This window comes from Myotis yumanensis, unplaced genomic scaffold, assembly GCF_028538775.1.
Source record: "Myotis yumanensis isolate MYYU_CA2020_CCGP unplaced genomic scaffold, mMyoYum1.0.hap1 SCAF_6, whole genome shotgun sequence".
Lineage (NCBI taxonomy): Eukaryota > Metazoa > Chordata > Mammalia > Chiroptera > Vespertilionidae > Myotis > Myotis yumanensis.
The window spans coordinates 24,313,687-24,329,090 of NW_027223757.1; the positions used below are offsets into that span (position 1 = coordinate 24,313,687).

The following is a 15,404-nucleotide window of genomic DNA, read 5'->3' on the forward strand; positions in this document are numbered from 1 at the left end:
GTGATAGTCATAATTCCCCAGTCACTTTACTTTCTTTTCTATGTTATTTTACTTATTTTTCTAGAAGAATAAGATATATCACAAATATATAGGCATTTGGGTTGTTTTACTTATTTTTCTAGAATAATAAGATACTAGTATATCACAAATAAATAGATATTTGGGTTGATTTTAGGGTAGTAATATTAATTTACTTTCCATAGTCCAGCCTTTGTCAGAAATTTAGTTCTGAATATTCTCTTTTTAAAGAGAATCTGCTAAGTTATCTAATATTCGTTTAATCCATGAATATGTGATGGTTGTGAGAAGAGATTCTTTTTTCTTTTAATATATTTTATTGATTTTTACAGAGAGGAAGGGAGAGGGATAGAGCGTTAGAAACATCGATGAGAGAGAAACAACAATCAGCTGCCTCCTGCACAACCCCTATTGGGGATCGAGCCCACAACCAAGGTGCATGCCCTTGACCGGAGTCAAACCGAGAACACTTCTCCAGTCCAAGGCCAATGCTCCATCTACTGAGCCAAACCAGTTAGGGCTCTTTTTTCCTTCTAATCATTTATTCATTGATTCAATAAATATTTACTGAGTAGATACTATGGGCAAGAATACAAAGATTAACCAGCTTCTAAATTCCCAGAAGCAGGGATCATCCTCCTGTTCAATTTTGTTCTGCTGTGACAAAACTCACACAGAACAGTGCCAGGCACGTAGTGGAAGCTCAGTCTTTGTTGGTTGAACGTGGATAAGGAGTTTATTCCTTACATAGATAAGATATGAATATCAATGACTGATTCAGGACAGAGCAATATCTTCTATTTCTATTCCTAAGATTTATTTATTCACCATTCTAAGTTAATACCCATAACATAACATGGCTTTTGCAAATAAAACAATTACCCAACAAGGAACATATGAAAATGAATCCTAGTTCATCCTACCTTTATATCCCGGTGAACTATCTGATTGTCATGGAGGTATTTTAATCCTTCGAGTATCTGCTTTGTATAAAATCCAATTGTCTGCTCATTGTCTTTCAATGGGCCCCATTTTGAACGAAGGAGAGCTGAAAGACTTCCTGTAAAGTAGGGAAAAACAGCGAATAAAATCTTAATCCAAATGAGTTCTTAAAGTACATTAATAAAGTAATACTAATTTAAGCTAACATTTATTGGTTATTTACAGTGGCCCAGGAACTGTACCGGATACAAGGGCTCAAATATGAATAGGCAAGTGTCCCTGCTCTGAAGATGCTCATTATAAAATAGTAAGTAGTAAAAAGCCACTCATTCACTAACCTTAATCCAAGTTGCAATGATTGATATTAAAATGATTTCAGATACTTACTGTTTTCTAATAAAATGGAAGGTAATGCAATGTGGCTAACTTTTCTTTTAACTTAGACCAATTAAGACCTATAAACCTACAAATCCCATTCAGTTTTACTCCTCTTCGAGGCCCTAGAAATTTGTAGTTTTTAAAGGAAAAAAACATCTCTTACCTCCTGGAACCTGCTCCATGAAGATTTTAATGAAACCATTCTCACTGAAAGAACCCAGATACTGGACAATATTCTTGTGCTTCAGATGCTTATGCAATGCTATTTCTTCATGGAGGGGCTGGGAGTATCTAAAAGACACGCAAATGTCAATGAGCTAATTGTGTTAGCCAGACTTTAGCATATAAGTTTACAAAATGTAAAATGAAACTGTCAGCTATTATACCCATATATAAAATCAAATATGGCCATCTGAGGCCTTCATTTCTAATAACATAAATTCTGTGAAGTTGAAGGCCTGGTAGGGTCTGAGGGGAAATATGTCAGGCACTTTTCTAAGCCTTTTGTATATATTAACTTATTTCTCACAACCACCCCATGAGAAGACTATTAAGATGACCATTTTACAGATGAGGAAACTGATTCATAAAGAGGATGACTAACTTGCCCAAGATTGCAAAGCTAGTGACAGAATTAAGATTTGAACCCAGGAAAATAGAAATAATCCACATAGCTTGCTGTCTCATAACTTATTATAGCCTCACTGGCCATAAGTCTATTGGTATCATAACAACGTAACTTTACTATTCCATTTATATGACAAGTTTCCTTGAGCCCCTTGCTTTGAAATCCTCACATTACTGTGTTCACCAATTCTATTCTATCAGGCTTTTAAAAAAATTCAATCCCAACCAAGACTATACACTATACAGCTTTAAACCAGACTTCAACATCATGTACTTGGTATATGTTGTTTTATCAAATTATAAAATGAAAGTATTTCATATTTCTGGAACAGACAGAACAACACTTTTGATGATTACCTGAGGAACTATAAAACTTGCAGACTCTTAATCTTGAATCCACTGTAGCTCTAATATAATTATTATACAACTAACAATGGCAAGATGTCAGCAATGATAAGCAGAGTATCAAAACTATTCCTGAATTTCCCCCCCTGCTCTACAGTGAAGGCTACAGGTGTGAAAGGCACTAACTACTAAGACATATTAAGTACAAATGTGATGTCTCATAACTTGCTTCAGTCCTACATGCAAGCAAAGCTCAGATCTTACTGTGGTAAATCCATATAGGCAGGATGGGTTTTTTTGAATGTCAATAAGAAATATTAGAATTGGTTAGTGCTGAATAATACTATTTTCAGGAAGCTTTTCAGGATAAACTAAAGCAATATTGGATTACAAAAATCCAAATTTGTTTAATTTAAACGAACTTTTAAAACTGTGAACTAATATTCAGAAAACTGCCAACAACAAACAATTGACTTTTACTCCTTTTATCTTCCTTCAGAATAGCTCTAGGAACTATGAAGGCAGCTATTAACCTGAGCCCTTTAACAGGATATCAGTGAAGACCATCACCATTTTGATAATTGCTTGAATGAGCTAACACGAAAAATACCAGTAAAAAGCATTACCAATAAGATACTTAGGTAATGACTCTAAACTATGAAGATATTTGCAAGTTATTTTTTTCCATGGGGTGTAAACCATTTTAATAACACTAGTTGATAAGATTGCTCTTGATATGCATGAGATAAATTAGTGGCAAATATTGGCCTTATGTACAGGTTTATCTTGATGACTAAATGACCTTAATCAAGTGATTAACTCAGTTTATGATGAACCAAAGGTTTCCCACCTCCTGACCCTCCACTGAAAATCAATTATGATTGTTTAAATGTAAGATCCTGGAGAAACAAACATATGCCAAGCCCTTACCCCCTCATTAGGTAACCAAAGGATAGCTCAAAAATTACAATAATAATCAGGATTCATCCTAGTTAAGAATAAGAACGCTTCTCCAATATGGAAATGGCTACTAACACCCAGCAATTCTCACTAAGTGTAAGTGCCAAGCGCTGCATGAGCACAAAATTAGAATTTGTGGACAACAGGGGGTGAGGGTGAGGGCAGGATTGGGGGGATGAGGGAACACTGGGGGGATAAGGACACATTTGTAATATCTTACTCAATAAAGGGAAAAATTAAAATTTGTTCAGGTCAATAAGCTATGCGTATCTATGGGAATTATAAGGCAATCCTATTTCTTTTCAACTAGCTGTATCAATAGAAAGAAGAAATGATATAGATCAGAGATGCTTACATATATTCTGCTTTGAAAAGTTATTAATCTATATTGTCTCCAGAGCACCTACTCTGAGTCAAATTCCCACTACAACCATCTAAACCAGTGGTTCCCACATTGGATGGACATTTGCATCCCTTGGAAGGCCTTTCAAAAATATCACAGACCCAACCCAGAATTTTTGGGGTAGGGCCGGCATTCAGTATTTTTACAAGTTCCCCAATTAGCTCTAGTATAGAGCTGGGGAGAGAATAACTGATCTAAATAAATAGCTCAGGGGTCTAGACTGTTAGAGGAAGAAGCCAACCTGAGAGTAACAACTAGCTGGGACTATGATAGTGTACTTCCTCTCCCTCACTCTTAACTACACTCTGATTCTCTAACAAAGTGTTCACAGAGTATGAAGGAAACACGGAAGACACTTTTTGTTGCTATGATCCTTCATTACAGATGGCAATGTTTAGTGTATGCTGGATCATGCATTATTCACGCCCATCCTACTACTTCAGTAATTATCCTTTCTAACTGCTATCTTTTAAAATGCAACATCAAAACCTCTCCAGGGCACACAGATGGAAACACCCTTGTGTGTTGCACCTCACAATAATATGATAGACTTTATTGTAATCTTCTTTTATTGATAAGATGCCCTGCACCAGGTGCTCAAGAGAAGGGCCTATCATGCACGTTTTGAACAACCCACATTACGCCAAACGCACTGTTATAAAACAGGACCTTGCTGCTGTTGGTGTGCTTTGTGTGCACAGTGGCGGCTGAATAAATTTAAGTTACAAAGATGATTTTAAAAGTGGCTTTCTTCCAAGTACTTACTTATATGCATCTGGGGGGGAGGGGGGAGGGGAGGGGAAGTTGCTAAAGATTAGTGAGTTTGCTGCAGCAATTTGATAGTGACAACCCCTTTATTATTTCAAAATGTATGCTATGCACATATTACTTAAGAACTATTAGGAATATTTAACAAAAAATTTAATATGACAAATTGACACATATTATTCTAGGTATTTAATGAGTACGTTCTATCACCGCTTTAAGAATTCATAAATATATCTCAAAGAGGAAACTGCAACAATAGCATAGAGAACATGAAACCATGCGTGGCAGACAGCAGCAGCTGTGTGCCTACCGAGCATCTGTTCTTCCTCTTTCTATTATTTTGTTTGGAGAAACAAATGGCCAACTAAAAAGCTATTGAGTTCCTAAGCCTCCCTGGTAGTAAGGGGTGGTTGCTTTTGGTAAAAGTATGCTGGATAGTTCTGGAAAAGTTTATCTTCTTTTTTCTTCTTCCTGCCTAGAATGTGGATCTGGAGGCAGAGAGGTCACCTGTGAAAGTCACACCCTAAAGATGGAGAGGCAGAAAGAGATCTGGGAGCTGGGACCCAGGTTTCATGTGTCTTTTTCAGCCTGGGGTAGTGTGAGAAGGCTTCTCTGATGGCTTAAAATTTGAACTGAGAACTAAATGATAAAATGAGGCAATCCTGCTGGATTTTGGGGAATGAACCTTCGTGCGCTTGATGAATAGGGAGAGGTCAGTGTGGCTGTAGTGGAGGAGGTGAGGCCACAGAGGGAGGCAGATGTCTATGCAGAGGGTTCTGGTTTTACGCTGGTTACAATTGAAGGGTGTTTATTTTTTAAAGAGCTTGGAAATGGTTTCTTTTTCTTTTCTTTTTTAAATATATTTTTATTGGTTTCAGAGAGAAAGGGAGAGGGAAAGAGAGACAGAAATATCAATGATGAGAAACATTGATCAGCTGCCTTCTGTACGCCCCCTACTGGGGATGGAGCCCACAACCCAGACATATGCCCTTGACTGGAACCCAATCCGGCACCTTTTAGTCTGCAGGCTGACGCTCTATCCACTGGGCCCAATCAGCTAAGGCACAATTGAAGGGTTTTAAGTGGTAGTGACAAGATGTGATTTCAACTTCAGAAAGATCTTTGGCTTCTCTGAGGAGGGATGGAGTTGGGGTGGAGGAAACAGTGGAAGCAGAGTCTAGTTACAAGGTATTTGCAGAAGGGAGTCTGGGTGAGGGACCTGGAGGCCTAGAGTTGTGATGGGAGTGGAAAAATTCAGGAGAGACTGCAGAGGTTGAGATAATAGTACAACTCGCTGATGGAGTTGATGCAAAGTGAGAGTGAGAGAGAGAGAGAGAGAGAGAGAGAGAGAGAGAGGAATCCAAACGAATCCTAGGTTTTAGCCTGAACAGCTGGATAGATGGGGTAACCTTAACTGAGACATGGAACACTTCAAGTAGAGTCCATTTGGGTTTGGTAAAAACCCGTGGTTCAGTTTTGACCATCTTAACCTGGAAGTGCCTTTTAGACTTACAAGTAGAGAGGTTAGGAAGACAGATGACCCAGGAAGCTTAGGAGAGTGTCCTTTTTAAAGAAAACTGGACATGTGACCCTGTTACCATGGACACAGAAAAGTGGATTCGAGGAAGCCTAGGTAAGTTCATGATGCAGCCCGGCATTGAAGTCTGGCCAAATAAGGACTTCAGTAACACTGGACTCAATCCAATCCTTTCTCCTTCAGAGTGTGAATGCACAACACATGGAAAACATATACAGTTTTTGTAGGAGCAGGATCTTATGGAGAGAAGACACAACAAAAGCCACGAGGGCAGCAGAAATCATGAGATTGGGAGAAGAGATAATTAGTGGTTGGAGAAGCCAATGGTAGAATAGAACACTAGAGCCAGGAGCAACAGAAAATCCTGTTACCAGAGCTGTTTCTCCCCTGAACAACTTTCTTATTTCCAAAAAAGTCCCCACCATGTGTGGTTCATACCATTTCTTCAAATATTTCTCCTGTCCTTTTCTCTCTTTTCCTTCTGTTATTCCCACTAGACAGGAGTGTTACACCTCTTGTAGTTGTCCCACAGTCTTGGATATTCTGTTCTCTCTTTTTCAGTCTGTTCTCCTAGCTTTTCAGTTTTGGAATATTCTACTGACATAGCCTCAAGCATAGAGATTGAGCTAGGCATCCACTCCAGCAAATGCATTCTTCGTTTCTGTTACTGGTTTATCGCTAGTGTGTCTATTTGGTTCTCTCTTAGGATTTCCACCTCTCTGCTGACATTGCCACCTGTTCTTACAGGCTGCCTACCTTATCCAGGAGAGCCCTTAGCATATTCATCATAACTGTTTTACATTCCTGGTCTGATTATTCCAACATCATGGCCATATCTGAGACGGTTCTGATCCTGGCTCTGTCTCTTCAAACTGTGCCTTTTGCCTTTTAGTATGCTTTGTAACTTTTGTTGAAAATCAGGCATGTTATAACAGGTAAAGGAACTCTCGGAGGGGAAGCATTCTAGTCTTTTAGTGAGCCTGGGCCACTGGGCTGTGAACTGCTCCAGTGCTTCTCGGTCCACTCCAAACCCTTGAGGTGGGCCAGGATGGCTAGAAGAGGCTGGAGTTGAGTATTTCCCTTTTCCCAGGTTGGTTAGGTTCTGATAACACCCCAATAGGCGAGGCCCTGGTAAAATGCTTTCTCCTGAGGGCAGGCCTTGTTAAGAACAGAATGCTCTGGTGTATTTCAAAATGATTCCTTTCTCCCCAACCCCTCTCAGAAGTATGAGGGGATTTTCTTCTGTGAGGATCTAGTTGTGCTCCTGAAAGCAAAACTCCCAACAGTGTGGGTCTCCTCTATGACTGTCTCTCCAATTTGGGGCATTGGAGCGGGGGGTGGCGGGGGCGGGCAGCAGCTTGTCCTGTGACCTTACTTCTCTGATGACTCAACACACAGAATGGTTTGAGTTAGTCATTAAAAAAAAACGGATTTCTAACATTTATAAGCCAGAAAATTTAACATTAATACTGACAAATAACCCTTAAGGAGAGCTGCTGATTTCTCAGTGTGTTTAGCTTTCTATTTGTTGTTAAGATGGAGTGACGACTTCCAACCTCCTTTAACTGCTGGACTGGAAACTGGAACCTCTGGTTAGAATAGCTTCAGATAGTGCTGGTTCCCCATGTGCCCCTGTAATAAACCACTGCTCTCTGACATACCTGGGCCCAACACACACAGGGCCATTCTTTTTTCCACTCTTTAAGAGTTCTGTTTCCTCAGAGATGCTGTCCTTTCCCACCAGTCTTGTAATTGAATCACTGAATGATGCAGCAGCTTAACCTCACAGGGAGCTCATTAAAACCACAGAGTTCTCAGACAGAGTTTCACCAAAATATTCTCTAAAAGGCTACAAACAACCCCAAATACCTTAGAAAACAGCTCTTTATTAACCACAATTACTATACCTGCTATCTCTCTCTGGGATTTCCTTAATAGCGATTCTGACTTGGTTGCTCAGGTCTCGACCTGCATAGACTATCCCGTAAGTGCCTTTTCCTAAAACGACTCTGTCACCATTTTCGTCATATTCATAGTCATACTACAAAAGGAAAAATGGAGAGAGAATATTGAAACATTAGTTGCATTCTACATTTTTAACATCAACTTTTTCCAAGAGCATTTTTCCTTATTTTAGCAGATGGCTATACAAGGGAAACAATAAGATTAAATTCGAAAAAAAGCAGCTTTAAGAACCAAAAAATAGACATTCGCAATATAAACCAGATTGTGTGCTCACGTTTTCACAGCTGGTACAAATACAGTGGGGACTATGTATTTAAATCCATAAGAGTTTTTTTCAAAAGCCCACTTGGATTCTTTTACCCACTTAATCCTGTTTTTCACTGACTCTAGAGATAAGTATGATTAGTATCAATACCTATCACATCTAATTAATCTTTCTTTTGTTTTTCAGCTTCTGGTGCTATTAAAGTATTTCACACTCTACCAGGAGAATAAAACCACTGAAAGGCTTTGGGTAAGAAGAAAAATTTGAGGTCTTACTAGTTTGCCTGGTCCATAGAAGACAGAGAATTATCTACATGGTGGTCAGGAAAAGTAGAACAGAGCTGGGCCAAGAGCCAAGGGAAGGCAGGGCATGTTAAATGACAAAAATGGAGAAAAAGAGGAGCAGCAGGGAAAGGAATGTTAAAAAAAATAAAAGATAGAATTACACTGCTTATGTATTTTGCATTTTATTTCTATGGCAATAGGCAAGCAAATCGGGTTGTTGCTAAGGGAAACGGCTGCATTTTGAAGCAACAATGGGAATACTTCTGGAATCATCCCTCTATTGTTGCCTGCCCAGAGCAATCTAAACTGGTGCTGGAAAGAGAATCAGCCTAGGACGGCAAATGACGAAGTGGTGATGCACGTAGTCCTTGCATGGTCAAGGGACCGACAGTAAAGCAACCTTTGAAAAAGCCATGCATTTCCCTCTGTTCTTCATCACATCAACGGAGTGGTCACCTCAACGACCCTAATAGTACCTTTGCTAATTTTCAGTATCGCCTTCTTAATAAAGAAATATGAAAAACAGAAATCACTATTAATAATATCAATAAAATGCGAAAAATGCTGCAGGTGCACATATAAAGTTTGATTGATCTCTCCTCCCTCAGATCTTTACTCAACTATCACCTTGTCAGGGAGTCTTCCCTGGCTGCCTTGTCTAAAACTGCACACTCCATTAAACTAACTTCCTAATGCCTTCCTTGCTTTTTCTCCAAACATACTACAAATTTTACTTATTCATGCTGTTTATTGTTCACTAGAATGTAAGCTCAATGAGGGATGTTCCTCTGTTGTTCTCTGCTGTGTCCCCAGCACCTAGAACAGTGCCTACTACATAGTAGGTGTCCAATAAATATTTGAGTGAATTGATGATATACACTTGGACACACAAATGTGGTATGACAATTATTTTAAGCTGATGAAAACATCTAAGTAAGTAGCAGCTGCAGAAAAATCCTTATCTAAACTTCTTGTGCTGACTTAAGCAAAGTTTCTTGAAAATACAGCTGCCATAACCTCTCTCTGGGAGGTTTAGGACCACTCATACCTGGATGAGAAATTACAAAGACAAAACCTTTCCAAAAGCTTCTGTACCTTCCACTTGCTTCTACTTAGTTTCCCGCCACGTGCTTTCTTTCCCTTGAAGTTCTATTAAGGATTTTTCTTGGTAAGATCAACTCTTAACTCTAGCTGTTCAGGAGCCACTTCTTTGTATGTTCCCATATACATGAATAAATTTTATCTTTTTTCCTGTTAATGTGTCTTTTGCCAGTTAATTTGCAGGTCTCCATCAGTGAACCTAAGTTGGTAGAGGAAAAACTTTCCTTCTGCCAACAGAATGAATGACTGGGTAACAAATTGACACTCATATCATACAACACTCTAAGTGACATATTTGCTCAGACAGAGTGGTAACTGGGTATTGAGCTTTAGATATGAACCAAAATAGAAAAAGGATGCTGAAGAAACTTGATGATTCCGAATTGATTTAAATGAATTCTAAACTGTAATTCACTGTTTGTGAGGCAAATAATCAGGAAAGGAGATGGTAAGGTATTTCATCATCCTGCAGATGCTTGAGTCAAAGGAAAACCTTCCTTGTATCTCGCTTGTCCCCACTCCATCCCAAAAGGGGTCACCTTTCCCTTTATGCACACTGGCAACTATGTATAAACAGGTGCACAGGGCCAGCTGCCATGACTGTCTCAGGCTTGTTTCAATCATAAGCTCATTTTGATAAAACAGTGAGGTGAAAATGCAGAAAAAGAAGGATGTTGGGGGAAAAGAGAGGGAAGAAAGGAGGGGGGAGAGAGAGAGGAGGGACAGATGGAAGGAGAATATATCCATGTGTTTGGGAGAGGGATGAAGAGGGAGACACAACATATTTTGTATTGAGCACCAGAAGTATCTCGGTAAATTTTTTTTCAATTAAATAAGAAAAGGAGATGAAAAGAGAATGGATTAATAATGGCCGGATTATGGTATTCAGCTTGATTATGGTATTCATTCTTTCATTGATTTAACATTGATTAAACAACTTTCAAGCCAATTTACCAGCATTTATTCTGCCCCCTTCAATCCATATACTCCTCCCCTCAGTTTGAGATACTGTTTAAACAATTCTGGTTTTGTCATACCCACACCCAGCTTCAAACTTTTCAAAGCCTTCTGACTGTACTTCTGCTTGGATACCTGGCACCATGTGAGACTATGTGATTAAAAAAGGTAGAACCATGCTCTGGTTTCTCTTCAGACCGCATAAATCTTTCACCTTTTACTAAAAAAGGTAGAACCTTGGCCAGGTGGCTCAGTTGGTTGGAGTGTCATTCCGTGTACCAAAGGATTGTGAGTTTGATTCCCAGTCAGGACACCTACCTAGATTGCAGGTTTGATCCCCAGTTAAGTCGTGTATAGGAGATAGCCGATCTCTCTCTCTCTCTCTCTCTCTCTCTCACACACACACACACACACACACACATATCCTCAGGTGAGAATTATTTTAAAAAAGGGGATAGAGCCATGATCTAGCCTTGGGATGTTAAGAGTTCAGTGCAGACTACCAAATTACAATGCAGTAAGAAGAGCTAGGGCAGAGGAGTGGGTAAAAATGTTATGAGAGTAGAGCAAAGTGAGAAGAGGTGTTGAAAACTGATTCAAAGAAAAAAAATGACACAAATTGGATCTCAAAAAATTAGGATGCAGCCAATCAAGTGGGACAGAGCAGAAAAAGCATGTGGAGTTGGGTATCTGCATGTCAAGCCCAAAGACAGGCTGTCTGGAAAACAGAAAAGAATTTGGCACTGCCATACTGTAGGGTGCAAAGGAAAGGGTAAGGTATAGCCAGACAGTTAAGAGCATCCTTATAATTAGGGGAGTCACAGGATTAAATCCACATGAGAGATCTGTCTGCTGATGACAGAGATGTTTATTAACAGAGGAGAGAGATTAGGCCCTGAGATGGGGGAGTGATGGAATGAAATGAGGGGCTGGAGGAAAGATTGGGTGTGGGGGTAAGACAGGCTGGAGTGGCAGTTTCTCTGAGATGTCTGGTTTGGGTTACTGGGCAGATGTCCTGCTCTTAGTGAAGCTATGGATGGCTAGGAGAACAAAAATGGGGACCACAGTTGATAAGTGTTAGAACCCTTATGATTAACTGTAATCTAATCAATGATGAACTGTATTCAGTTGTTCAGTGATTTCAATATAAATATTAATACATTAAATTATTTACAATATGGGTTCATAACCCTTTCATGTCAAAATACAGCCTTGAGTCAAAAAACATGGCTTGGAATCAAAAGAAGTTGTTTCTCTTTCTGTTTAAAAATAGAAAAGTCCTCCCAAAGTGATATTGAGCTATATTTGAAAAACCTTGTACAGTCTGTACTAATCTTGAAAATTATAAAATACTTGAGCTAAGAAAGGATATTTAAGATCTTCTTGTTCAACTCTCATGTAAGGAATGAGATCATCTCAGCCCAGTGGGAGTATAAATTTTGTCCAAAGTTATAAAACTGGCTGTATGCAAAGTTAAAACCAGAACTCAAGGTTCCTGTCCCAGCACGGGGATCTCACAAGAGCCAGGTATGATCAGAGGGGGTTCTGACCATGACCCAAAGAGGCTAAATCTCTCCCACAATTGGATTGCTTCAAAGAAAGCTGACTATTCAAATCAGAAATAAAAGCAAATATTAACTTGGGCTTTGAATGAAAAGTTTTCAAACATCAAAAATTCGAAGTATTAGCTTCAAATTTGTGGCTTACAGGACCACATTAATAGCTAATATTCGCTGAATGTTGACACCACTCTAAGTGAAGTTAAAAACATTAAAAAATGTCTGACTTTTCCAACATTTTAATTTTGTTTTGGGCCCAGGAACCTAAAAAGCTTCAGGAATTATATTGAAACAATTTAAATTCTATCTCAAATTGAAGTAAAGATCAGATAATAATTATTCAGCATAAAAACCTTAATCAGCAAAGTAATCTTTCCTGTTTACACTGAAAAGAATGGGAAGTGGAGGAATTATTTTTGGTATGTCATTTACAGGCTGAAGTTCGAGTTTAGTTTACAGTAATGAAATTAGCTCATTTTAACAAAATATTCAGAATACTGAAAAAATAATTTTAATTAAGAAGGTTGAAAGCATCTAAGAAATGTAATAAAAGATATAATAGAATTATCATAAATTATGCAAAAAATATAGATTAAGGCTGTTTAATAACTCATATGGTAAAGTGCTCTGGCCAGGAAGGGTACTGAGTGAGAGGGAGGGCCAAGGCAGGGCTCATCGTCTTCACAGCCCAGAACATCACTGGGTCCTTTCATTAACGTTATGCTGATAGAACACCCACGAAAAGAATGCCAGCAATATCAAGAGTTGTGGCATCATGGCCAACTAAGCCAAAATACTTAAAACAAGTATGTGTGAATTTACTGTACAGACTATCCAGATTGTTGGGAATACTGCAGAAGCCATTCTACGTCACAGATTTGAAATTTTTCTGATGGAATGCAAAGGATAGAAGTCATATGCCCCTCCCCCACAACACTCTCTCTTCCTCAGTAAAGCTTAAAATAGTTCACTTTTTAAAACCAGTCACGGAGAAACTTAGGTAAAATTAACATGGAAACCTAAGTCATTACCTCCAGGGAGTCACCTTCACAGTCTCCTTCCTCCACACCTCTCCCCTTCTCTTCGGTAATGTTGTTCACCATTTCAAAAAACCTACGACGGAAGTTGGAATGTGGTCACGCATAATACATAAAACAAGTACGTTCCAAAGTGATTTCAGAGCAAAAATAGGAGCTAAGAATGTCAGGCAATAAAAACAACCATCAGTATCAGAGTGAAAATATGATTTTTCAAAAAGAAAACAGGTTGGTAGGCTCTTCCGGAAATTTCCAACCTCATGCCCCACTTCATGTAGACAGTACTATATACATAGTATAGAATTAGAACAGTGAGGCTAGACAAGGTCATAGAAACGACAAGGTTAGGAAAGTGGACTTGGATATCAGACCAAGACTGCTAGTATTTGTATGATTAAGCTCCTCCAACTCAGACTCATCCCTTAATTATAAAATGGGGGATATACTTATCAGTCTCAGGTGGTTGTGAAGATGACTTGAGGTATACCTGTAAAGTGCTTACTTAGCATAGTGCACTCATTAAAATGAGCTATTATTGTTTTGCTGCTGTTGTTTTATTTAAATGGGACCTAAAGTAATACCCATATTCTAGAATAGTGTCTCTAAATTCTGAGGTGACTATTTGATACAGTGTTGGCCACTACAACACTTGATCTCAGTGACTCAAATCTTCTGCCTGAGCACCTCAATATCATAGATATAGTCTGCAAAACACTAATGTGAACCAGGAGCAGGCGAGCTTATATGTTTGTGACAGAAGCCACCTCACTGTTGGTGACATTTTCTTCAGGAGCTCTTCTTATAAAGTTTTATTTTTTCTGGAGGCCAACTCAGAGCCAAGAAAAACAATTACAAGCGAGAAACAGATTTTCCCCGTGGAACACTAGCCGTGCTATCCGTTCCAAGGGGATGCCAATGGTCTCCAGATGTACAGTAAGGGAGGCACTGTGAACAGGTACTATGAGAGCTGATGCTCTCACAGGCAGGTCATGCTGCGCACTGCCAGCCCAAGGGAAGAACAGGTTACCTACCAGATAGAACCTTTCTTCTATCTCTGTACCAATGAGATGATAGAAAATATGTATTGGTCTGCCCCCAGTTCCTGGCACAGAGCTCCTAACACCCTTGTAGTTTTCTAAGTGATAAGAACACTGCAGGCATCTCTTGTTCTAATATTTGGTCTTTGACCCCCATCCCTGGCACAGGGCTCCTAAAACCCTTGAACAATCCCTAAGTGATAAGAGAAATGGCAGCATCTTTTGTTCTAGCGTAGTGGTTCTCAACCTTCCTAATGCCGCGACCCTTTAATACAGTTCCTCATGCTGTGGTGACCCCCAACCATAAAATTATTTTCGTTGCTACTTCATTACTGTAATTTTGCTACTGTTATGAATCGTAATGTAAATATCTGATATGCAGGATGTATTTTCATTGTTACAAATTGAACATAATTAAGGCATAGTGATTAATCACAAAAACAATATGTAATTGTATGTTTTCTGATGGTCTTAGACGACCCCTGTGAAAGGGTCATTTGACCCCCAAGGGGTCGCGACCCACAAGTTGAGAACCCCTGTTCTAGCGAGACTTTGCATGGGCACCTGGATGGGGGCTGGTCACAAGAAAGAACAAGCCATAATTAGGAACTTGGACTTCTCAGCTTCACCACCTATCCTCCATAGAGGGAGAAAGGGGCTAAAAATAATGAATGATCATGTCTATGTGATAAAGCCTCCATGAAACTCCAATAGTACAGGGTTCAAGGAGCTTCCAGACTAGCAAATACATTGCTGCCAGGAAGGTAACACACTGGAACTCCATGGGGACAGATGTTCCTGTGCTTTGGGGCCCTTCCAGACCTTGCCCTACATATCGTTTCATCTACCTATTTGTTCATCTGTACCCGGTATCACATCCTTCCATTAAACTGGTAAATGTAAGTATTTCCCTGAGTTCTGTGTTCTGTTCTAGCAAACCAATCAAACCCAAGCAGGAGCCATTGGAACCTCTGATCCATAGCCAGTTGGTCAGAAGCACAGGTGAGATCCCCTGGGCTTGCGACTGGCATCTACAGTGGGGGCAGAAAGTCTCATGGGACTGAGCCTTTAACCTGTGGGATCAGACACTTTCTCCAGACAGATATTGTTAGAAATGAATTAAATTGCAGGATACTCAGCTGGTGTCACAGAGAATAACTTGTTGGTGATCAGAAATGTCAGAAATAAAGTGATTTGTTAAAGGGAGCCCCCCAAATTCTG

The 15,404-nt window shown here is 39.4% G+C and overlaps 1 protein-coding gene and 1 long non-coding RNA gene across 3 annotated transcripts in view; one reads left to right on the forward strand and one right to left on the reverse strand.

The window, feature by feature from the left end:
• LOC139012196 (uncharacterized) overlaps positions 1–8,617 on the forward strand; it is a 53,726-nt gene extending 45,109 nt beyond the window's left edge. The window contains exons 5-6 of the long non-coding RNA XR_011471827.1: positions 1,186–1,267; positions 8,395–8,617. This is a non-coding gene — a long non-coding RNA (uncharacterized lncRNA). The remainder of the gene's footprint in view (positions 1–1,185; positions 1,268–8,394) is intronic.
• Positions 1–15,404, reverse strand: part of MAP3K5 (mitogen-activated protein kinase kinase kinase 5) — a 169,284-nt gene that overhangs the window by 38,336 nt on the left and 115,544 nt on the right. For both annotated transcript variants that reach the window (XM_070417761.1, XM_070417762.1), the window contains 4 exons: positions 13,141–13,222; positions 7,886–8,019; positions 1,502–1,629; positions 942–1,078 (listed from right to left, as the gene is read on the reverse strand). In XM_070417761.1, the coding sequence (XP_070273862.1) occupies positions 942–1,078; positions 1,502–1,629; positions 7,886–8,019; positions 13,141–13,222 (481 nt within the window). The remainder of the gene's footprint in view (positions 1–941; positions 1,079–1,501; positions 1,630–7,885; positions 8,020–13,140; positions 13,223–15,404) is intronic.